Here is a 23,309-nt window from a genome sequence, read left to right as displayed (position 1 = left end):
TGTAAACCGCGGATTTTAATTGTTCTAATTGTGGACACGATGAGACCTGTGCTTAGGGAATATCCTGCCCTTGAGCACCCCTGCTGCCAGATGAAATTGCTGAGGTCATTTCCACATTATCCAGTCAGTACAAAAAAATGCAAAAGCTGGCGAGATCGTGAACATGTTATTTATAATCTCTCCTGTGTCAGCACAATTTAAATCAAAGTCCAGTTTTAGTTTTCCGTTACTACTTTAAAAAAAAGACCTCAGTCTCTCACCTTCTCATGAGTTTCTTAGTAAAATTCTGTGCGTACTGTATGAAGCAGGCTTGCCAGTCATGCCTGAATGCAGGTCTAAGTGCAGAACCGTTTCCTTGTACAGCATGGACTTCAAGATGGCTGACGTCAACACAGAGGGCAGCAGCAGAGGTGTCTCGGGCAGCACAATTAGATGGGTTGTTATTCTTTGGCATGGCTCAGTGACTGTGTTTGTTTAGCTTTGTCATTTGAATTTGGAACAGTGAAGCCTCAGGCCAGTTCCCAGTTCAGTTTTCAAGGCAGCAGATCACTGTATAACCAGCGTTTTATGCTTATAAAGAATGGCCATCTGATGTTTTATCTGTTGACTCCTGCGATTGTATTATGACTTTTGTCTTAATGATGGGAGTGGAGGGTGATCGCTGTTACCCATGTGACAAATGAACTGGTGCAGCAGCAGTTTGGATCCCAGTGTACTTCCTGGCGTTGAGCACTAAGAAGACTGCGTTTATTTTCCAGCACAGACGTGTGAAACTAATTAGATGGGACCAAAAAGAACCGCGTGTAAGAAGATCTGAACTGAAGTACCAGAAACCTGCTGATTGATCTGCAGCTCGTGTTAGGGCCTTAAGGGAACATGCCATTTGTAGAAAATATCGCTCTTGTAGGTTAATGAAATAAAAGCAGAGAACTGCAACAGTTAAAATCTCAGGGTCTTAGTCGCTTGAATTTAAATCGATTAACATTGTATTCCCAGTTCTGGCAACTGCTTATAAGTTCCTCTGCGCCCAGCGTGCTGTGTGCTTTTGACTCTTTAGTGCCTTCAGTTGTATCGTAATGGGCAGGAAAAAAGAGCAGGCTGCTGTCCTGCCTAATTACAGAACCCATGAATCACCCGTTCCAATCCTCAGAGGTGGTTTCTGCTGCGCTACAAAGTGAGCTGACTGTCTTGGAGCTTCTCATGGGGAGAAGTGATAGATTTGGCACTGCGAGGCTGGAAAGGTCAGACGTAACACTTAAACAGTCACCATTAATTGTCTGAAGCGATAAATCACGACTCGTGTTGGGAGACTTTCAGGAAGCAAATAGTTTGCAGCTCTGTGGTTAGAAATGACATCTAGTCATTGCAGCGTGATTCTGTGTGTGAAGGCTTTTGTGTAGCAGATGGACTGACTTCACACAAACTGTGTCGGTTCATATCGGGGACTTCAGGGAACAGCTGCTTGAGAAGCCAAGGGCTGTTCCATATCACCGGTCACCAGCTGAGATGCGGAGAGACAGTTGGACCTGTCTGGGAGAATGGGAAGAATTCCAGTGGTTTTAATCTCCGCAAGGAAAAGTTTGTACCACCCATGTACTCCTCTGTCTCCGAGACTCGTTCTGTCTGTCTGTCGGACGCATTAATGAATTGGTTTCAGGCTTCACGACTTTAGTTGATCATTCTCGGTAACATATCATGCCTGAACAGGATAGTCAGAGAAGTGTCTCCGTGTTTGCTTCATAAATGCTTCCGATCCCCGACTGCCGCTCCGAACTGCAAGTGAGGATTGATCCTGAGCGTTGAGGCCTACAGACAATTACGGGGCTTCTGTAATTCCTCAAAAGAGCACAGCGAGAATCGCCCTTGCAGACTCCCCCCAGAAAAAGCCCACTCGCTTGATGCAGAACATATGAACTCAATGCACTACTGATTGACTTTGTTTGTAATTATTAAATTGTATTGTGCCACCTTTTTTGCCAATGGAGTTGCTGTCAATAAATTCGGGGAATCTTTTCCATCTCACGCCCGCCTGCCTGTGTTTCCCCCAGGTATGATGCGGGGAAGGATGGCTTCATCGACCTGATGGAGCTGAAGCTGATGATGGAGAAGCTGGGGGCTCCTCAGACCCACCTGGGCCTGAAGAACATGATCAAGGAGGTGGACGAGGACTTTGACGGCAAGCTGAGTTTTCGGGAGGTGAGTGGTCCTGCAGCTGTGGAGACAGGGCAGCCGGTTTAGTTCTGAGAGAGCTTTGGTCGTGTGACTGCTTCAGGGTATCAGTCAAGCTTCTCCGGGCTGCTGGAGCTGGGAAGACCTTTGGAGGAGATTGAAAGTTCTCGCATTCAGTCCCAGAATTCTCCAGGCTTGCTTCTGTACCACAGACGTATTGGCTAATTTCTAACCCGTAAGTTGACATGGTTCATTAATGAGTGATGCACCTCACCAGTTCGTCCTCTGCATCTTATTTTCTTTCTTGGACTTATCAATAAAGAAAATGCTCAAAATGGAGGAAAGTGTAAAGACTATATTAATTAAGAATAATATTGCCTATTTCCACAAACATTGCCACCACAAAAGATTGCAGAGGTAACCTTTGTAAAACGGTTTTTCCAATTCTAGGCATAGGTCATCCTTGTTTGGGTCGCTGACTTGATGTTTTTGGAATGTCCTGAGAAAAGAAGATGGCAGTAGAGTTACTGAAAACTACAGCACCTTTTTTAACAGAAGAGCAGAACTATCTGCAGACCTGGTGCTTTGAAGCCAGTTCTCAAGGAAATCCAAGCCTTCCTTGTCTAGATACATAGCCCCCCCTTGTGGGCAAAGTATGTCTTTCAGCTCAGAGCTACATGAGCGTTGCCTCAGTCTAGAAGCCAGTGTTTGTTAATTAATAATAATTGCTTACACTTATATAGCGCTTTTCTGGACACTCCACTCAAAGCGCTTTACAGGAAATGGGGATCCCCTCCACCACCACCAGTGTGCAGCCCCACCTGGATGATGCGACGGCAGCCATAGTGCGCCAGAACGCTCCCTACACACCAGCTCTCAGTGGGGAGGAGAGCAGAGTAATATAGTCAATTCATAGAGGAGCCATTTATGTTAGGAGATGTGTTCATTGTTTTAGTTTGTGTTCCCTTCGGTGCATACTGCTGAGCACACTGCCCCAGCTTTTGTACGAAATAACCACACTCTCTCCTGATGTGATATTGATGATCATTTCTTTTCTGCAGCAAATCTCATGGTTTGCGGTGTTTCTAGGGCTCTGGTTGTCTTGCCTTATTGAGAGGATTAAGATCAGATCACTTTATTGGCCATATACAATTTTTTGCATTAGGAATTTGTCTTTTCGCATACCCCAGCTTGCTCTCCACGAGACACACAGGGAGAGAAGCTGGGGGTCAGAGAACAGGGTCAGCCATTTATACGGCGCCCCTGGAGCAGCTGGGGTTAAGGGTCTTGCTCAGGGGCCCAACGGAGTAGGATTCCTCTGCCGGCTGCGGGATACGAACCGGCAACCTTCAGCCACAGGCACAGATCCTTAGCCACACTTTACTAGTGAAGCCAATGCAGACTAAAGCTTATACATTTTAAGACTTCGTCTCCTGGTTTGCAGGGGCATAAAACCGTTTTCACAAGAAACCAGCTTCTAGTGGGAGGTGTTATCCCATTTATTCTGTCTGGGAGCTGGGGCTGTGAGAGTTACCTGCAGGACTGTTTGGGCTCCACCTCTCTCTTGCCCTGGCCATCTGTCTCAACACCCCCCCCTCCCCTTTGTCTCTGCAGTTCCTGCTAATTTTCCGAAAGGCGGCAGCAGGAGAGCTGGCGGAGGACAGCGGTCTGCACGTCTTGGCACGCCTGTCCGAGATCGATGTGTCCACAGAGGGGGTGAAGGGAGCCAAAACCTTCTTTGAGGCCAAGGTACGCCAGCGAGGTCCCCACAAGGATGGGCAAATCCTCGCATATCCCGTCTCGCTTGTGTTTCTGGATTTCTTGTCATCTCGGGCCTTAATGACTTCCTCATTAATGACTTCGACCATCCTTTCGTTTTCTGGTCGCTTTATCCAATTCCAATTGGGACACGGGGCAGCTGGAGCCTATCCCAGCCAGCAACGGGCACAAGGCAGGGTACACCCTGGACAGGACGCCAGTCCATTGCAGGGCACTCACAGACACAAACTCTCACACCTAGGGCATGTCTTCCCAGAAGCCAATAAAACTACAGGCATGTCTTTCGACTGAGGGAGGAAACTGGAGCACCCAGAGCTCTCCCCATGTGAACTAAGGGAGAACATGCAAACTCCACACAGACAGCACCCTGGGTCCAGAATCGACCGCAGGGCCCCACAGCTGTGAGGTGGTAATGCTAACCACTGTTCCGCCTTAAAAACTTAATTGAACCGTTTTTCTGAGGTCATAAAGGGTGCTAATTAGTTAATTAGAAGTGCTTACTGTCTCGGTTAATTTCACAGCTCAAAAATTAAGTTAATGAGAGGGAGATTTAATCGTTGCAGATGTTGCCACTTGAACCCATGTTGAGTCTTGTTTACCCAGACAGCAAAGTCATGCTGATCCACAATGCCTGGTCCCTAAATTTTGTTTCCATTTAACAGATGATAATTATTCTAATACTTTGTGGTTAAATGTTGGAGGCTTGAGAATCCTGAAGCTCCTTCACAAACGAGCTGTGGTTCAGCGCTCTCGAACATCAATGATGCGAACGTTGCGGTTGCTGAGTGAAGACGCAGCCCTTTCTCGTGAGCCAGTGCGACAGTGTTTGTTGAATGTTTCATGTGGCTGAACGATGGATGCTGGTCCGAAGAGGACTGAAATATTTAGTCCAACCTGCCTTCGGCTTAAACAACTCCAGCCTCAAAGCGTGGTGCGATGCGTCGTTCCAGCAGGAGACTGACTCTTCTGTTTTCTTTCTCCTCTTCACTGTCTCACTCTCCCCTCCTCGCTCCCGCAGGTCCAGGCCATCAACGAGTCGAACCGGTTCGAGGCGGAGATCCGCCAGGAGCAGGAGGAGAAGAAGAAGCAGGCTGAGGAGAAGAAGCAGCGGCAGGCGGCCTTCAAGGAGCTGCAGTCCGCTTTCAAGTGACCCTCCTGCGCCACCCCACCCCCCCCCGCCTCGCTCCGCCTGCGCGTCCGTCTGCGTCCGTGTCTTCTCCCCCCTTCAAAAAGAAAGTCTAGGATTTAAAACCGATAATCTGGCCGGGGTCCAGAGAGGTCCATTCCTGAGAGCCTGTGGGACTGTACAGGCCTGTTCAGGGCGAAAGTCTGAGAAAATAGCTCAGATACCAAATCTGTCTCTGCTGTGTCCCAGATCCTGCCCACGGGCTTTTAACCCAGCTAAACGTCAGTAGTTAATTTCTCCATTTTATTTCATGTCGCATGAAAATATTAGAGAGGCTCAAAAAAATGATAAACTGCGGCACTTTTGAGCCAGGGTTTAAAACTTATCAAATGTGGCACTTAACGATCCTTGAGCGTATTAATGTTTCAGCAGTCCTTGATGTGAAAGTAAGCTAGATTGCCAACCCGACGATGCCATTTAAATGGATGATGACGGTGTCCATCTATCTCCTCCTTTCCATTTCTGAGTCTTGACTACCGTTATCTCATAATTGGGCCACATCTTGCAAATATTGGAGAATGTCCGTCTGCTCCAAGGTTGAAGCTGTGGGGGAAAAGAAACAACCCAGTGTATTTGAACATGCGGAGGACTTGTGGTTTTTGTTATAATCCCTTCAGTCTAAGACTCCCAGGCTTGAGCCCTCGATGAGCATGGGGATTTCTGGTCTTCAGTTCACAGGAGCTCTCGTTAGCTTAATTAGGTACCTTGTATGTGCAGCAGTGTGGAGCAGTGAGTCCGCAGTTCAGAACTCAGGCTGGACACTGCTGTAAGAAGGTACTTCACTCAGATCACTCCAGTACATGGTGTGCACATTCGTTTCTGTGTATTGGATTATTGTAAATGACAATTTTATTATGAATTGACCGAGTCCTTCAAATGAAATTGCATGTGGTCGTAAGGAAAAAGAAATGCTCTAGGTGAACAAAGAGAGCAACTCTAGTGATCTGTAAGACGAGGGATCCCCTTGGCTCAGACATCTGGACCCCGAAAGCGCCCTGCGGGGTCACTGTGTCATTCAGGCCTGCTCTGAATGGAACTGCTTTCAGACCTGCACACTGTTTGTCAAGTCATGTACTGCGCACGCAGCAAGCGCTTTGCTGAACAGCAGCCTGGTGCAAAAGCAACAAAACTACACACGACAGCCTCTTTGAGCACAACTGCTGCTGTGAAAGGAAATTGCATCAGTGCACATACGTGCAGACACATGGTGAAAAACAAATGCAAAAGCTTCTAGTGAATGGTAAAATGCCTAAAAAATTGTTTATATTTTTAAATGTGTGGGGAGGGTTGGGGGTTAATATTGCATGTGTGGTGGTGGTGGTGATTTTCCGTTTCCTAAAGTGGTGGTGGCGGCTGGGGGTGGGTGGGCAATGTGTTGTTCTGCATGGTCACTGTGAGGTCATGACAATCCTGCTTTGGATCTGATCTGAACCCAGCCTGGACTCCAGCACTGAGCCATCCACCAGCCACCTCGTCCCCTCCTGTTAACAGATCATCTCTCTTGCCTTAATTCCAGCCCCTCTTTTTTTGCCCTGCAAAGTATTTGAACATTTTGCAGGACATTTCTAACCTGCTGCAGTATTGAACCAGGCTCGCTGGTCTTGAGGACTTTTCTGTCAGGTTAACACTGACCCTGCCTTCTGTGAACCATGCCTGTCACGTCTGCAGTAGATTCCCAGCCGTGTCCGAGCCAGCGGTGGTCCCGTTATTATCAAGCAATGACCCAACCAGCGCGCCCAGCAGTGGCTGTGACTTGGGGAAGTCCGATTTAAAATGATTCCACAACGAAAACCAAGGGAATCCGGATGGAGTGCCGCCCAAGCTACCGACAGAGGAGTTCAGACTCTGATGGGTCAACACCTACCTTCCCGTTGTGCTCCGGGTTCGAGCCTGACCGGGGAGGGAGGTGGAGGAGGGAAGCCCAGCAGCATCCCCGCGTATTAAAACCTTCGCTGGCCTGGCAGTCGCTATTCCTGCCTTCCCGAGAAAGTGGGCTGGAGCTCTTCTTTTGCAAGTCAGGGCTGCTCAGTAAAAACTGCCCCCGCCGTCACTCGTACCAAAAAGTTTCCAGATGGTGGGACAGACGAGGGGCCAGCCCAGCTCTGGGTTGCTGGGGAGACCTGGAAGACGAGGTGGCTGATGGGTAAATCCATGAACGGATCCAGCGGCTGTGGTCCTGGAGCTCCTAATTCAGTGCTTCCGGGTCTGTTCTTGTGATGTGACTGTGCAATATCTGTGGGGCAGGGGGTGGGCAGGGGAGGGAGGGGGGACAGCCGCATTCAGTATACTGCATGAGCCTTGTGCGTGACCGGCCAGCAGCTGGTGTCCGGTGCTTTTTAATTCCTGCGTTTAGCTCGGCAGCTGACGCGCTTTCAAATTCATAAGAGGGGGGAATTCTCAGCCAGGCTGAGAACTGCGGTACATATCAGAGCGATCTCTTCACTGTTCCTCTAGTGTGGTGGAGGTTATTCCTGGCCAGCTTCAGGTGTCCTTGAAAAAGTCTGTGCTTAATGACCTCGATGATGGCTTTTATACGTTCCTCCTCTCGTTGCGAGCCCTGTCGGATCTCTGTATGCTTTTTTCATCCCACTTCCGGGCAGGAGACCGATCTGTAGTTTGAGGTCTTGGGTGCATCGGTAAGAAATGGGCCGTGATAATGAAAGGAGCAACAACAGTATCTTTCTACAGCCTAGAGAGCAGATGCTGCCGTTTCAAAAGTCCTTAACCTGTGTGTTTCCCACTTAGTGTACTTAGTTAATCCTACAGGCTTGTGTGATGTTCCTCTTAATTAAGCTCTGCCTCTTGAAATAAAAGTGCAGTTTAGTTTGACATATATTTATTTATTCTGCATAGTTGCTAATGAGTAGGTCATAGTGTGGTAGCAACTAAAGGGAGGTTTTCTTTAGTGTGTCGTTATCCTGATTTAAGAGTGATTAAGAACATCACCACAGTTCCAGTCTGGAGTCTGTACTCCCTGAGTTCCACGATACCAGAGCATTTGCAAGCAAATTAGCAAAACCAGAATGTGCAAGGGGTCTGAAGACTGTTCAAAAGTGGGATCAAAACAGTTGGACATTGCCATCAAGGTCTGATTTCCTACAGTAGAAGGGCAGTCGTGTGTAGGAAACAGTGAACAAGACCTGGACAGAACGAAAGAAGTGAGATTGCAATCGCAATGGTTTTTCCTTTTTGTGGTCTCGTAAAGAAATTCTTGTTTTAAACTGTTGTTTTTTTAAGAAGTAGACTGAAATAAAGAATATTTATTTTATAACATTTTAGGTCCTTTAATTCCTTTTGAAAACTGGAGGATCGTTTAACAGCCGTCGGAGTCATTAGTGCTTCCCGCCCATGATGGGATAGAGCTGGGACGAGTGGCTTTGAGACCAGTTTAAAAATGATAACCAACCATCTGGCTTCACACTGTGGCTCAGCAGACCTGAATTGTGGTGTAAATATATAAGAAATATTTTTTCATTAAAAATAAAAGGGTTTTAGTTTTGTATGGTGACAGATTCCATGTAACGCAAAACATTCCGAAATGTATTCCAAAGGGCAGTTGTCCACAAGCTGTTCTTTTCTCCCGGAGTTCTTAATGAAATCTTGCATTGCACGGTCCGCATCTTGCAATCTGGACTGGCTCCCTGACTGAAACGATTCCATAACTATTCAAGGACTGGGCAGCTAGCTTGTGGACACAGGCTGTATCTTGGATTGAGCCGGACCCATTCACCCATGTGAGAGGAGCAAAGTGCGTAGTGGCCTCAATACCAGCCTCTTCAATAATCCAATTTAGCTAAAAACGAACAATATAGTAATCTTGTGAACTTGTTAGGGCTGGTTCAATTAGTCCAGGCACCTGGGGTCCAGGCTCAGTCTGAGACACAGCCGCTGCTGAAAGACAATTAACGCAACACCTACATACCTTCATTTCCATTGAGGAGTGCTCGTCTTGTTGAGTTATTGGGTCTGTTATTTGTGGGGAAAATGGTGCCAAATAGTGAAGGGGGTCTCCGTTCTGTTGAGTTCGTGGGTGACCAGCCCTGATCCTGGACGAGGAACAACCCACCAAGGCTTTAAGCTCTCGATTTCTAGAGATTCGAACATGTGTGGAATACTGGGAAGTGTAGTAAATGCACTGCCTCATTTAAGCCAGACATTGTTCTTGCCAGCTGCTGAGTTGAAATGTTCATTTCCAGTGAATCTTTCAGCTACTGTAGATGAACCGAATCAGCTGCTTAGCTGATCAAAACAAAATGAGCTAGCTGTGTTTAGAGATGGATGATTTAAAGTCGAACCTGCTGGATTGAATCTTTCCAGTACCAGGGCCGGTCACCCCTAGTTAAGCTTTAACATGTCAGGAAACAAAATAACTTTGGAAACAGAGCAGGGCAAGGGTAAGGAGACCGATAAAAATTGGGTAAGAGTTACAGTCTGCCTAGAATAGGAGTCTTAAGAAGCCTAATAGACGACAGAATATTTGAGTCTTCCCTAAAGGGAAAATGGGGAATGCTCTATAATCCATGTCCAGAGTATGCAATGAAATTCCTGCCTCATTTTCCCTGTGTTAATCTTCGGAAAGCCATCTCTCAGGTGCAGCTTACAGAAACAGTAGCAGACGCTCGCTGTGTCCGGCTCATTTATCCTGTCAGTCAAGACAAAGTTCCAAACTAGTACAGAGTTGTGTCAGAAGGTCTCCTGGCTCCTTTCTGCCACAGCTCTGTCCATCCTTGAGATACAGAAAGGCTCTTTTCTCTTGCTTGAACCTGTAGCTCTTAGTTGATGAAAGAATACTCTTTAAGAAAGCACCCCTGTAGACAGCTGTTTGGCCCAATTTCCCTCTACAGTGTTTTGTCTTTTAAAAGACATTCCTTTCTTCTCTGTCGTGGTCTACATTGTCACGTGTGGTTTTGCACCAGCTGTGTCAAAGTTTATATTTTATATGGTGGAACATCTTGTGGGCTTATTTTTTTTAAAAGTCAATATTAAAAATAAATGGCTACTTAATACAAATTTATTTTTGATTTTCTTACTAAAATGTATAATTATTCTTGTGGCAATAAATAAAAATCAACTATAATTTGAAATGTGATTTTTCTTCCTTTTTTGGGGAAGGGGTATGGGTATTTTGCCCACAGAATTCAGTAAGCACGTTTTATATTGAATATTTTGCATGATTTTGATATAGCGTTGGAATATGGCTGTTAAGAACGGACACTTATAAACTTCACTGACATGTTTTAGACCCTAAATGAAAAAAAAACGGCCATACAGTCCACTCATCCATTTTCAAAAATAGAGCCTACCTCAGCAAGCAATGGGCACAGGGCAGTCTGGACAGAACAAGTCCATCGCAGGGCAGACACACAATTACAAAGACACACTCACACCAATTTTCGCCAATTTTCCCAGAAACCAGTTAACCCACCAGCACATCTTTGGAGAGAACTTGCACAAACTCTGGAAGAGCATACAAACTCCATGCACATAGCACTCTGGGAATTGAGCCCAGGGCCCCAGCACTGCAAGGCAGCAATGCTGCCCTCCAAGCGATCAGTCACTGATACCTTGCCTTCACTTCTCACATTAAGTTGAGTCAATACAGATCAAGAACAGGAGTTCAGCACTTGGTTTGGAATACACTTGAACATGCTTGATGGTGTGTTTTTATGACTGGGGAACATTTTGCATGTGTATACACGTCTGATAGAAAACACAGGGATGTAATCAAAGGAAAGCACTTCTGATCTAGAGTTGTGGTGGGCAGGCCGATTAAGCCCAGGAGCTGTTGTACGATCAATGCACCAGAACACTCGCCACACATCAGCTCTCAAGGGGGGAGGAGAACAGAGGGATGAAGCCAGTTCAGAGATGGGGATTAGGAGGCCATGACTGGTAAGGGCCAATTGGAAATTTGGTCTGGACGACGGGGTTACACCCCTACTCTTTTTGAGAAACACCCTGGGATTTTTAATGACCACAGAGAGTCAGGACCTCGGTTTTATGTCTCATCCAAAGGACATTGCCATTTGTACAGTTTAGAGTAAAAAAGGACAGTTCCTGAAATGGGATAATGATTCCTTACACTTACATAGTGCTATTAATTACTCTTTGAAGCTAATTTTCAGGGTGTATAAAGAACACCGATCAAAGTCCAACAGTAACTAATTACATTAATAATAATTGCTTACACTTATATAGCTCTTTTCTGGATATTCCACTCAAAGCACTTTACAGGTAATGGGGATCCTCTCCGTCACCACCAGTGTGTAGCCCCCACCTTAATGATGTGACGTGCGCCAGAATGCTCCCCACACACCAGCTCTCAGTGGAGAGAAGAACAGAGTGATGAAGCCAGTTCAGAGATGGGGATTATTAGGAGGCCATGATTGGTAAGGGCCAATGGGAAATTTGGACAGGACACCGGGGTAACACCCCTACTCTTTTAAAGAAACACCCTGGGATTTTTAATGATCTCATAGAGTCAGGACCTCAGTTTTACATCCCATCTGAAGGACGGCGCCTTTTTACAGTATAGTCACTATGCCATCATTATGCTGGGGCATTAGGTCTCCCATCCAGGCTCATGCCTGCTGGGTGATATGGCTGCTGGCTCACAAGATCTCTGCAACCAGTCCTTAGGAGAGCACCCTGGAGCAGCCGAGGATCAGCAACATTTCCAGGTAGTTCAAGATTGGAATTCCCAGGACATGCCACTTGCCAGAATCACTTTTCCAGACAGGACCCGCAGCTGGCGTCTCCTTGAACAGCGGGTGCTAGCGAGGCGGAACGCATTGCGTGGGCACGAGTTGTAGTCCGGACTTGACTCAAACGGCACACGGAAGCTGGGCTTGTTTGGGAAGTGGTGAATGTTGCTGAAAAAGTCCAGCTGCTGACATACGCTACATGCGTGGATTTTGTGTTTGTGTGTGTGTGTTTTGGGAATCGTCGCGTTAAATTGCATTATCTTTTTTGGGGGGGCTTATTTCAAACGTCAAATCTCTGCTTCTCGAAGACTGTTATATCCGTTCGCTGTTCAACGTTCAAGATTTTTTTTTTTGGTACTCGACAACGATGAACGTCGATACCCCGCAGCCCGTGGCGGCTGGAGGCGCGTTGTCAAACTCTTCCACGACAAGCAACAGCAACAACAGCAGCAGCATCAGCAGCATCAGCAGCAGCAACAACAACAGCAGCAGCGGCAACAGCGTAGCAACCAGCAGCAACACCGCCGGCAGCGCCAACAGCGTCGCCTCCGCGGCTCCCACCAGCGGTGAGCCCGTCTTCCGTTCGTGCTGCCCCGGCGGGACACGCCGCAGTTCACGGGGTATCTCTAGCCCGGTCCCCAGCCCGCTGCCGTGGATCCGTGTGCTTGGGGTCAGGCTTTGGGCGTTTTGTTAAACTGTTTGTCGTTTGGCTAGCTGGCGAATCATTTATACAGAACTCCATATGCGGTCTATACACCCGTGAGGAGGAGACGAGCGACTAATGCGCTCTTCCTGCCTGTCAAAAAACAAACTTAACAGTTGTATAACTGGACGGTTCTTCATAGGTTTTTCCAATAATAAAAAAGATTCTTGGGGAAAAAAGTCGGTGGGATAAATTAGAGCCGCAGTAGTACAGTATAGTTCATAAACCAGGTTAAATACTCTGTATTTGTACGCTGTACAAATGGGTTGTAGTTTGTGGTTAAATTGCCACAAAGGGTAAGAAGACCACTGGGGCGGAATAAAGAGTCTTTTACTGCTGTTCCTTCATACTTCCCGAATTTCTCAATTTCATATAGGCTTGTTTTAAACCCCCTGTTTCTGGTTAATCACTATAGCTCTGTCGCTGATCCTGTATGACAAATCCTGTGTGAATTTGACATCTTCATACTTTTGTAACAATGTTCAAGCAAGACCTCTCCAAGATGATTAAAGAGGAGGAAGCAAAATCAGGATGCACAGTACTCCAAAGCCCTGTGCAACACAAACATCCTTCCCAGGATACCAGGAGCAGAGAATCATACTCATTTACACTTATGTGATGTAAAATAGCAGAGTGATCAAAATGATGTCAGCTCACCCGTTAATCTTGATTTTGTTGCGTTTTGATGTAGCTCCGCTGTCGTCTGCCTCGGTCCCCCCTCCCTCGGAGACCTTGGTGTCTAACGGGGTGTACGTGCCGCCTGGCATTGCCAACGGAGACGTCAAGCCTGTCCTGTCCAGCATGCCTCTGGCCGACTTCCTCATGCAGCTGGAAGACTACACTCCCACGGTACCTGGGGCAGCTCGGGGCTTTAGGCTACAACACACAGACACGCAGACAGAGACAGAGTCACACACACACTCACAGAGACACACGCCTGGGCCTCGCCAGACTGTAGCTGATGGCCTGTCTTTGACCTGCAGATCCCCGACGCAGTGACCGGATACTATCTCAACCGGGCTGGGTTCGAAGCCTCTGATCCCCGCATGTAAGTGTTAACTTCACTATCTGCTATGGCCCAGCCATCCTGTACTGCAGTTACTAGAAGGCAAATTTTAATATTCCAGTATGTGCTGTGCAAAGTTTTTTTTATTAACATGAATTGTAAGTTGTATCTTTTGTATACAAGTTTCTAAATGTTTTTTGTTGTAGTTTTGGTAAATTTCATTCTTTTTAATTTGTGTTACTATAAATCTCTGTACAGTATTGTTGTTAAATTATATTTTATGCCTCGAATATTAAAGGCAGTTTTAATAGTAAGAAATAATGAGAAATGAATGAGTGCAATGCAAAGTAGAGTGCATTTACATGGATGTTAGACATTTACATGTTAATGCTGTTAACCTAGCATTAACACGAGGCAATAGTTCATTCCAGTACGTGGTGGAAATAGAATTCCTTTAACAGAATTACGCAAAGGAATAATGTGAAGAGTATACTTGTGTTATAAATAATTTGATGTATTTGGAGAATGTGAGGGACAAATTGAAATCATGTGGTTCACTCAAAAAGACAAACTATCCAAACTTCCTTTCTAGTGTGTCTTACCCCCTTGTGCATTTTTCTTGACTGAATGTTGCCAGCAGCCCTGCAGCTCACAGCTGACACCCCACTGGAGCTCAGCAGGTGTGAGCCTGGTCAGTACCTGGATGGGAGACCTGCTGGGAAAAACTAAGGTTGCTGCTGGAAGAGGTGTCAGTGGGGCCAGCAGGGGGCGCTCACCCTGCAGTCTGTGTGGGTTCTAATGCCCCAGTATAGTGACAGGGACACGAGACTGCAAAAGGGCACCGTCCTTTGGATGAGACATAAAACTGAGATCCTGACTCTCTGTGGCCATTAAAAAGTCCAGGGCTTTTCTAGAAAAGAGTAGGGGTGTAACCCTGGCACCCTGGGCAAGTTTCTTATTGTCCCTTACCAATCATGGCCTCCTAATAATCCCCATCTATGGATTAGCTTCATCACTCTGCTCTCCTCCCCACTGATAGCTGATGTGTGGTGAGAGTATTGAGCATCATCCAGGTGGATGCTGCACATTGGTGGTGGTGGAGGGGAGTCCCCATTACCTGTAAAGCGCTTTGAGTGGAGTGTCCAGAAAAGCGCTATATATGTGTAAGCAATTATTAATTACAAGACACTGACAAGCCAGTGCTACAGACAGTGTAGACATAGACATTTCTGACAGGGTACATGAAGTGCAATGTGCAGAGTGCAATTTACTTTACAGGATTTTGCAAAGAATTGTGTAAAGAATACATCAGACAGTGTGCCTGACATTAGGCAAAGAGAACTAGGTTTCCAGATTTGGAGTAGGTGCAGTAGGTACCAGGGTGTTGAGGAGCCTGACAACCTGCGGGAAAAAAGCTGTCATGGAGTCTGGTGGAGCTGGCTCGTATACTGCCATACCTTTAACCAGATGGTAAGAGAGCAAAGAGGTTGCAGGAGGGGTGGGAGGGGTCGACCACGATTCCAGAGGTTCTGTGTGTGCAGCGTTTGTGGAAGATGTCCTGAATGGACGGAAGGGAGGCTCCAATGATGTTTCCTGCTGTATTGACAATTCGTTACAGGGACCTGCAACTGAGACCTTACCATTCCCAAACCAAACAATGATGCAGTTTGTCAAGATGCTCTCGATGGAGCCTCTATAGAATGTGGATAGTATGGGGGTGTGGGGGGGAGGAAGGTTTGCCCTTCTCCGTCACCGCAGGAAGTGGAGACGTTGTTGTGCTTTTTTAGCTTGGGAGGTGGTGTTGATGCTCCAAGTGAGGTCATTTGAAATATGCACACCAGGAAACTTAGCACTTCTAGCTGTCTCCACAGGGGAGCCGTTGATGTGCATTGGGAAGTGATCAGCGCAGGTCCTCCTGAAGTCAATTATCATCTCTTGTGTCTTATCGACATTCAGAGACGGATTGTTGTTTAAGCACCAGTCCGCTAGTTGCTCCACCTCCTCTCTGTATGGTGCCTCATCGTTGTTACTGATGAGGCCCACCACTGTCGGGAAACGTGATGATGTAGTTTGTACTGTGCTGAGCAGTGCAGTCATGAGTCATACACTGTATGTCATACTCACGTATGATTGATACATACACTGTCGGTAGCTAAAGAAGGATTATTGCTCTCACTTCAGAATCCGTCTGATCTCTCTGGCGGCTCAGAAGTTCATCTCAGATATTGCCAATGACGCCCTGCAGCACTGCAAAATGAAGGGCACAGCGTCGGGCAGCTCTAGGAACAAAACCAAGGTAAGGAAACCTGGGCACTCCAGTGGCTCCACCATTAAAGAGTCTCGATCAGCCAGAGGACTGATCACTCCGATATCACCGGTTCGAACCTGGGTTATAGTGCCTCTGCAGTTGATTGGGTTAAAGTCATTCTGGGCTTTGATAAGCTTGACATGCTACACTGACTGCTACTGGCTACCTGAGGCAGGTCTGATTCCTTGCAGTGTGTTGAATGATAACGATGACAGGCAGTTGTGTGCATAGATCCTGTTCATTTGTGTCTTTGGAGGTGTGATAGGCAGTCCTCGCTAGCCAAATTTGAGAGGGTATAATAACACAGCAAAAAATGTAAAAGCTTTCAGCAAGAAACAATTCTCATTGTATGTACTTACATGAGCTACAGCAAAGTTTTGACGGAGAAAAATGTATGTGTTCCTCTCGGTTGTCAGTTTCTTCCAGATTATTACATAGATCGAAAACAAGTGAGCCATCCATTCACCCACTTTATAACTGCTTCTACTAATTCAGAAGTATTTTTGCGGGGGAGCCGGAGCCTATCCCAGCAAGCAAAGGGCAGGGTACACCCTGGACGGGACGCCAGTCCAATCGCTGGGCAGACAGACACAGATACAGACGCACACACCCTCATTCCTAAGGGGGATTTTCCCAAAAGCCAATTGACCTACCAGTATGTTTTTGGACAGTGGAAGGAAAACCCATGTGAATGCAGGGAGAACATACAAACTCCACACAGACAGCACCCCAGGTCAGAAATAGATCCCAGGGCCCCAGCGCTGCAAGGCAGCAATGCTGACCACTGCTCCACTGTGCCTCCCCACAGCCTTTAGCAATCAAACTTTCTCTCCCCTACCAGGTGCACCTGTTGTTCTAAGCTATTCCTATAGGTGGTAATTAATTCACAGACATGCAGCTTTCAGCATAGGTCTGCTCAGCCAGTGTCATGTCCACCCCTTTGCCTGGACTCACGGTGCTCATCAGCATATCCTGCAGACGCTGAATTTTTTCCAGTGCGCTGACTGACTGTTTTGGGGTTTGATTGTCGCAGGACAAGAAGTACACCCTGACGATGGAAGACCTAGCCCCGGCTCTCTCGGAGTACGGGATCAATGTGAAGAAGCCTCATTATTTCACATGAAAGACTGTCGTTGAGGGGGACTGGCTGGCAGGAACAGAGATGGCTCTCCTCGTCCGTCACACACCCGCAATGTCCTCGCAGTCGTCTCTTCCCACTCAACTTCCCCGTCCCAGTGCTGGTTTCTCCTGTGACATCTGTGTAGAATTCCTTTTGTTGCATACTGTGCCTAACTTTAGGTGTGCTGTGTTTGTCAGTCGTATAAAAGGGTTTGGTGGTATCCTGGGTCGATGCAAAAGAATAAAGTTTTTTAAGAGCCTCTTCTTCTTTCAGTGCGCTGTCCATCTCTGAAATGAAGAGATTCAGAACAACAGTATGTGTCCTTTTCATTTTCAGTGCACACGTCCTTTTTGGTGGTCTGTGCAGCAAGGAGGATGAATGCCAGTGTTTCCTGGCTTTCTGGAAAACACTGAAGCAATAACTATTTCATGTCCTGAAAAAAAGTCATTTAAGAAGGAGAAAACGGGAACTTGCTTGTTTAAATTATAACGGAATGATGTGTTAGGAAAAGGCAGCTCTCCGGGCTATGCTGCAGTCTTGGATGCAATTTTGTCCACAATCTCTAAATTTGTGGCTGGGAGATTAAGTCCACACCTGGATTTATCACCCTGCAACTCACAGCTGGCAGCCCCACTGAAGCTCAGCAGGTGTGAGCCTGGCCAGTAGCTGGATGGGAGACCTCCTGGGAAAGCTGAGGCTGCTGCTGGAAGAGGTGTTAGTGGGGCCAGCAGGGGGTGCCCACCCTGCGGTCTGTGTGGGTCCTAATGCCCCAGTATAGTGACGGGGACACTAGACTGTAAAAAAGAGCCATCTTTGGCTGAGACGTAAAACCGAGGTCCTGACTCTCTGTGGTCATTAAAAATCTCAGGGCGTTTCTCGAAAAGAGTAGGGGTGTTACCCTGGTGTCCTGGTCAAACTTTCCCCTGGCCCTTACCAATCATGGCCTCCTAATAATCCCCATCTCTGAACTAGCTTCATCACTCTGTTCTCCTCCCCGCTAATAGCTGGTGTGTGGTGAGCATTCAGGCGCAGTATGGCTGCTGTTGCATCATCCAGGTGGGGCTGGAGGAGAATCCCATTACCTGTAAAGCACTAAGAGTGGAGTGTCCAGAAAAGTGCTGTATACATTTAAATATCACACCTGAAGAAGGCTCCACGGCTGAAACGTTGTGTTCTCTTCTTTTTTTCAGCATGGAATAAACCTATTACTTGTTCCTTTGCAGCCTACGCATGCTGACGCAGCTACCCACCTGAACTACATTTAAAGAATTATTCTTATTCTAAAACCTTTGTAACATCCTAACCCTCCAGAACCTCTTATGGAATGTAATTTGTGGTATTTTTTAAACAACTGTTTTGTGTTAAATTTTCTTTGTAACAAAAGTTCAGTTTTGTATTCACTTAAAAATGTCGAGGGTGTGATAACTCGAAGTATTTCGCTAAACCAAGCCAAAACGAGAGGGAAAGTTTGCGCATTAGTCAAACAGGCATTTTGTCCGTTATCGTTACCCGTAGGCGATTGACCCTTCCCGGCTGCCGTACTAGTGAAGTACTTTCATTTGAAACAAGCACGGCAATAGGGAGGTTTGAATTAAGTTTTATTTTAAATACCAAAACTGCGCCAAAATAGTCGTTTTAAGAAAGTAAATCCACAATGAACGTGCAGCCTTCGAATCCCAGCAACCCAATTGTGTTCTTCGACGTCACTATAGGCGGACAGGTGAGTGAAAATGATGAAATATTTACTCGCGTGCAATCGTCCATCGTTCATTCTTTGATCATTCTGCACAGACTTTAAGATGTTTTTTCGTTTTAATTGCCGTGATAACAAAATGCATTTTTTTTAACGACGCGTTACATTTGAGTCAACATGCTTGTCCTTCATAGTGACGTTATTCAGTTTTCTTCGTGTCAGTGTTGTTAGGAGCGTTTTTAAAAAGTTGTCTTCGAGTGTGATACACATGACCTCGTGCTTTAATATCAAATCTCAGAAGACAAAAACAAACTCTTACTTTCGAAAAGAAGGCAACATGGTGATAGAGGAGATCTCCATTATTTTGTCAAGAAATATGATAACATGCTGCCTGCAATATAATGATAACGCGTTATGGTTCGGAGAGTCCAGATTGTGAAGTTTTTGGAACCAGGCGATGCCATTCTGTAGTATCATTCAGCCAACTGTTGAATTTGCGGGAAGCGGGGCAGTGGTCAGCATCACTTCCTCGCAGCGTTGGGGTTCAGTTCCGGGCCAGGGGTGATGTTCTCCCCGTGTTCGCGTGGGTTTAGGCTGAAGGTGGCTCCAGTCTCCTCCCACAGTCCAAAAACATCCTTCTGGAGAACACTGGTGAAAACTATGGTGTGAGTGTGTCCGCCTGTCTGCTCTGCAGTGGACTGGCGTCCTGTCCAGGGCGTATCCTGCCTTGTGCCTGTTGGTTGCCATGGTAGACTCCAGCTATCTGAACTTTGGTTAAAAAAAAAAATTGTTAGGAAAACGAATGGATTTATGGCAGGTTTCGTAGCTCTGCCTACAGAGGTGCTGTGCTGCGCTGCGTGGGCACACAACACAATGGAGACACATTTCAATGAGGGAATTAGTAATAAATTACGAATTACTATCAGTTACTGTAAATGGCTTTAATAGTAGTTATAGTGGGAGCAGTATGCTTACGGTTTCATCACAGGAAGTGTTGGCATTGATAACCCCAGTGGTAGTATTGTGCCGTCACATCACCAGGTTGTTATCATGTTGATCTGTTTTCAGGGCTCTATGCTGAAGCCTTATGCCAGTGCTGGAGCTGATGTTGTCCCTTACTGTATGTCTGTGCACCCGAACTTACCTTGTAGAATAAAGTTAGTGTTGCCAGGTTTTCTGTTGCCTTTTTATTCACGCAGTTGCTGTCCTCCACTGTGACTTTGTGCTTGGTTACAATGTGGCAGCATCTTCTCCTGCAACACTCGACGAGACAGAGATGTGCCTCGCTCAAAGGTGTAACAGCAGTACCTTTTGAACCCACAGGACTCACTGCTAGTCAGACTGCTGCCCAACAGTGTAAGCATAGTTCTGCAGTATTTAAGAGTTGGCCAGTACTGCATATCACCAGCAACTCAGCCATATCACCCTGCAACTCACAACTGGCAGCCTGGTCAGTACCTGGATGGGAGACCTGGGAAAAACTAAGGTTGCTGCTGGAAGAGTTGTTACTGGGGCCACCAGGGGACGCTCACCCTGTGGTCTGTGTGGGTCCTAATGCCCCAGTATAGTGACGGGGACACTATACTGTAAACAGGTGCCGTCCTTCGGGTGAGACGTAAAACGGAGGTCCTGACTCTCTGTGGTCATTTAAAATCCCAGGACGTTTCTCAAAAAGAGTAGGAGTGTAACCAATTTTCCCATTGCCCCTTACCAATCATGGCCTCCTAATAATCCCCATCTCTGAACTGGCTTCATCACTCTGCTCTCCTCCCCACTGAGAGCTGATGTGTGGTGAGCGTTCTGGCGCACTATGGCTGCTATGTAGTAAAAAAGTTAGGAAGTGATTAATTGCCCCCAGTGCATGTTTTCCGTCTTAAATTCCAAGAGTTTCCAAACAAGCCAAGACTAGAGTCGACTTGAGTTATTTCATATTTGCCCACAAGGTGGCGCTGGGCCGCCTTTCCGCTCTCATGTTATAAACAAGTGGTCGGAAGGCACAACACCTCGCTCTCCACAAACTACACCGCCAGCACTAGGAATTTCTAACTGGAAAATCGGAATATCCCGTATGGTACTGAAGTATGGAGAGTGACAGCACAGTTCTCCAGAAAAAAAAAAAGATCAGATTCACTTTTTTTCAAGAATAGAATTGCAAGCCGCAGCCTGTTGATGTGAGAGTTTTTTAAAACCTGATTTTTTTTTTTACAGTGTCTTCATTTGTATTTACTTTTATGCACAACCAGTACATTATCTTGTTTTGTTGTGACAGCATTTTCCTGTCAGCATAAGTCATTTCAGGCTTGTGATTTCCTGCGATTTCTGATTTTAACAAAGATATTCATCTGTTCACATTCATCAAATCAAATTTGATTCAGAGAACAGAATGACTGCGATAAAAATGTCCTTGACTTTAAAAAGGTGAGGTATTTCCCTGCATCATTGGCTAGTAAGTTTAGAAATATGATGTGATTTTGGAAATCATGTGAAAATAATTGCAGCTGATTGGTTCAGAACAACCTTGACTTTCATTGATACTGGCCTTTCCAATGGCCCATTGAACATGTGCTGTGTGTTCTAGTTTTTCTGATTCTACTGTAACTCGAGTCCGGAAGGAAGTCTAGTCTTGATCATAATTTTAATTCCATTACAACCATTAGACATGCTTTGATTTGTTTTCTTTTTTGCAAGTAAGATTGTCTTAAGCTGTTTAATTCCATTAAAATGTCTTGTCTCAACAAGTATTTTGATCATGTATTGAAGGTTCTTTGTCGTTTTAGATGAAACAGTCAAGGGCAGCCGAACATGCTAAACATGGTTCATAAGGTTAGGAATGTCAGCTTTACTCATTGTAAGGAAAAGTTGTTACAACTTACAAGCACCTGTCATATTTTGAATTTTACGTTGTTAGCTTGCTAAGCAAAAGCAACCTCCAATACCTTGTGAAAAAAGATGTCATCATTTAATGATTGACAAAACTCTGCATGCTGTTAAATGGTTCTGTAACACTGTTCAGTGTCATTTCTAGTTCTTTGGTTCCAATAAAACAACATCATTTTCATTGTTTTATTTGGTATACGGCTCGGTATGCTTTACTAATCCTGAAATCAAACTATGAGAGAGTCTCCATATATAAACATGCAAAATAGTTTGTGGTATACCGCGGTACGTTGTCCAGAGGCACTACCCAACCCTACTGATATTAACATTTGGCTTGGTTGGGTATAGATAGCCATATTGTTTATTTTGTTTACTGTTGAGAGTTGTCTCCTTAATGCACTGAAGATACAGTATTAGTAGTAATTCAGGAAGCCAATGGATAATGGCGTATAGAGCAAAATATACCTTTTAATTGAGCTGAGTGGATCTTAAAAGCTTTTGTGTCAAGGTGATATGATTGTCTGTACTTGCCCCCAGCTATGCTCTTAGTGGCTTATTAATTTAGGCCTTTAGTTGTACTTGGTGCTTCATTTTTCTCCTGTTTCAGACTTTGATTTTATACATGTGGTGGAAGGAGTGTTGCTTCACTGCTCATCCTGCCCTTACATCCTGCCTTGTTCATGTCTAAACAGCTCTTAATGAGAGATGGGTGGGAATGGCCCTGTGCCCACAGAGGTTCCTGTGCTTGTATCCCGCACACCTGAAGGACTGTGGGTGGGGAAACCGAGATGCTGCTCCACAGCTGCTAGTAGTGCTACCCCCCTCTTCAGAGCTGTAAACAGTGCTGACCCAACCGCAGATCGATTCAACCGATAGCGCAGGAGCTGAGCTGGAATGAAGAGCAGCAGCACACTGGGGTCCCTCCCTGGGCTCACGCGACCCCATCACCCCATCACTTTTAGGTCATAATTAACATCCGTCACCACATTATGGAGTGGCTGTTTCCTTCGTTCACCCCGGAAGTGCATTACTATGCCTAAAACACATATATATATATAGGTTTAAAAACATTTTCTGCTGGGGACCAGGGTGGTGCAGTGTTCAGCATTGCTGTCTCGCAGTGCTGAAGCCCTGGGTTCAATTCTGGACCCGGGGTGCTGTCTGTGTGGAGTCTGTATGTTCTCCCCAAGTTTGTGTGGGTTTCCTCCAGGTGCTCCGGTTTCCTCCCGCAGCCCAGAGCCATACTGGTAGGTTATTTAACTTTTGGGGGAAACTGGCCCTGGTTGGGTTGTGTCTGTGTCTGTCTGCCCTGTGATGGACTGGTGTCCTGTCCAGGGTGTATCCTGCCTTGTGCCTGTTGCTTGCTGGGATAGGCTCCGGCTCCCCTCCCTAACCCTGAATTGGATAGAGCTGTTAGAAAGTGGATGGGTGGATGTTTTTCTGATCTAAAAAAGATTCAGTACACATTTCAGCGATTTCTCAAAGATCTAATGAAACGGGATTAAATTACCATCTTCGGTATAACGGATTGTACCTGATGTCAGAGAGGCCAGTGTGAGTTCAATGACACAGTCTGAAAACTGTTAGCATGTGCTTAGAGGAGTATATCTATAGCTGGGTGGAGGCTGGGCGTGGGCTGTGCTGGAGGGGGGCCGGGCAGGGGCTGGAGGAAATGGGAGAGGAGCAGAGCAGCGCAGGTCAGTGCACGCCCGGCACTGTCAGAAAAATGGTTAACCTGCTCACTAGCCACGATTACCGAGCTGT

At 46.2% G+C, this 23,309-nt stretch overlaps 3 protein-coding genes across 3 annotated transcripts in view; all 3 read left to right on the top strand.

The window, feature by feature from the left end:
- efhd2 (EF-hand domain family, member D2) overlaps positions 1-10,218 on the top strand; it is a 46,690-nt gene extending 36,472 nt beyond the window's left edge. Inside the window, exons 2-4 of the mRNA XM_006641915.3 lie at positions 2,049-2,196; positions 3,784-3,918; positions 4,967-10,218. Of these exons, the coding sequence (XP_006641978.1) occupies positions 2,049-2,196; positions 3,784-3,918; positions 4,967-5,098 (415 nt within the window). The 3' untranslated portion in view covers positions 5,099-10,218. The remainder of the gene's footprint in view (positions 1-2,048; positions 2,197-3,783; positions 3,919-4,966) is intronic.
- Positions 10,219-11,945: 1,727 nt separating this feature from the next.
- On the top strand, positions 11,946-17,234 carry taf10 (TAF10 RNA polymerase II, TATA box binding protein (TBP)-associated factor). The gene is made up of 5 exons (XM_015336888.2): positions 11,946-12,404; positions 13,233-13,390; positions 13,525-13,589; positions 15,729-15,843; positions 16,889-17,234. Exons 1-5 carry the CDS (start codon positions 12,206-12,208, stop codon positions 16,976-16,978), a joined length of 627 nt encoding a protein of 208 aa, XP_015192374.2. The 5' UTR covers positions 11,946-12,205; the 3' UTR covers positions 16,979-17,234.
- Positions 17,235-18,489: 1,255 nt separating this feature from the next.
- Positions 18,490-23,309, top strand: part of ppih (peptidylprolyl isomerase H (cyclophilin H)) — a 56,834-nt gene continuing 52,014 nt past the window's right edge. The window contains exon 1 of the mRNA XM_006641917.3: positions 18,490-18,695. Within this exon, the coding sequence (XP_006641980.1) occupies positions 18,630-18,695 (66 nt within the window). The 5' untranslated portion in view covers positions 18,490-18,629. The remainder of the gene's footprint in view (positions 18,696-23,309) is intronic.

The sequence above is a fragment of the Lepisosteus oculatus genome, chromosome 25 (genome assembly GCF_040954835.1).
Source record: "Lepisosteus oculatus isolate fLepOcu1 chromosome 25, fLepOcu1.hap2, whole genome shotgun sequence".
Classification (NCBI taxonomy): Eukaryota; Metazoa; Chordata; class Actinopteri; order Semionotiformes; family Lepisosteidae; genus Lepisosteus; species Lepisosteus oculatus.
Note: the sequence above shows the minus strand (reverse complement) of the source record. Positions and strands in the feature narration are given on the sequence as shown.

Bases quoted from the DNA above. Each gene is read 5' to 3' on its own strand.
- taf10 (XM_015336888.2), top strand. From the start codon at position 12,206: ATGAACGTCGATACCCCGCAGCCCGTGGCGGCTGGAGGCGCGTTGTCA. The intron at 12,405-13,232 runs GTGAGCCCGTCT...GTTTTGATGTAG, and splicing joins CTCCGCGGCTCCCACCAGCG to CTCCGCTGTCGTCTGCCTCG. The intron at 15,844-16,888 runs GTAAGGAAACCT...TGATTGTCGCAG, and splicing joins GCTCTAGGAACAAAACCAAG to GACAAGAAGTACACCCTGAC.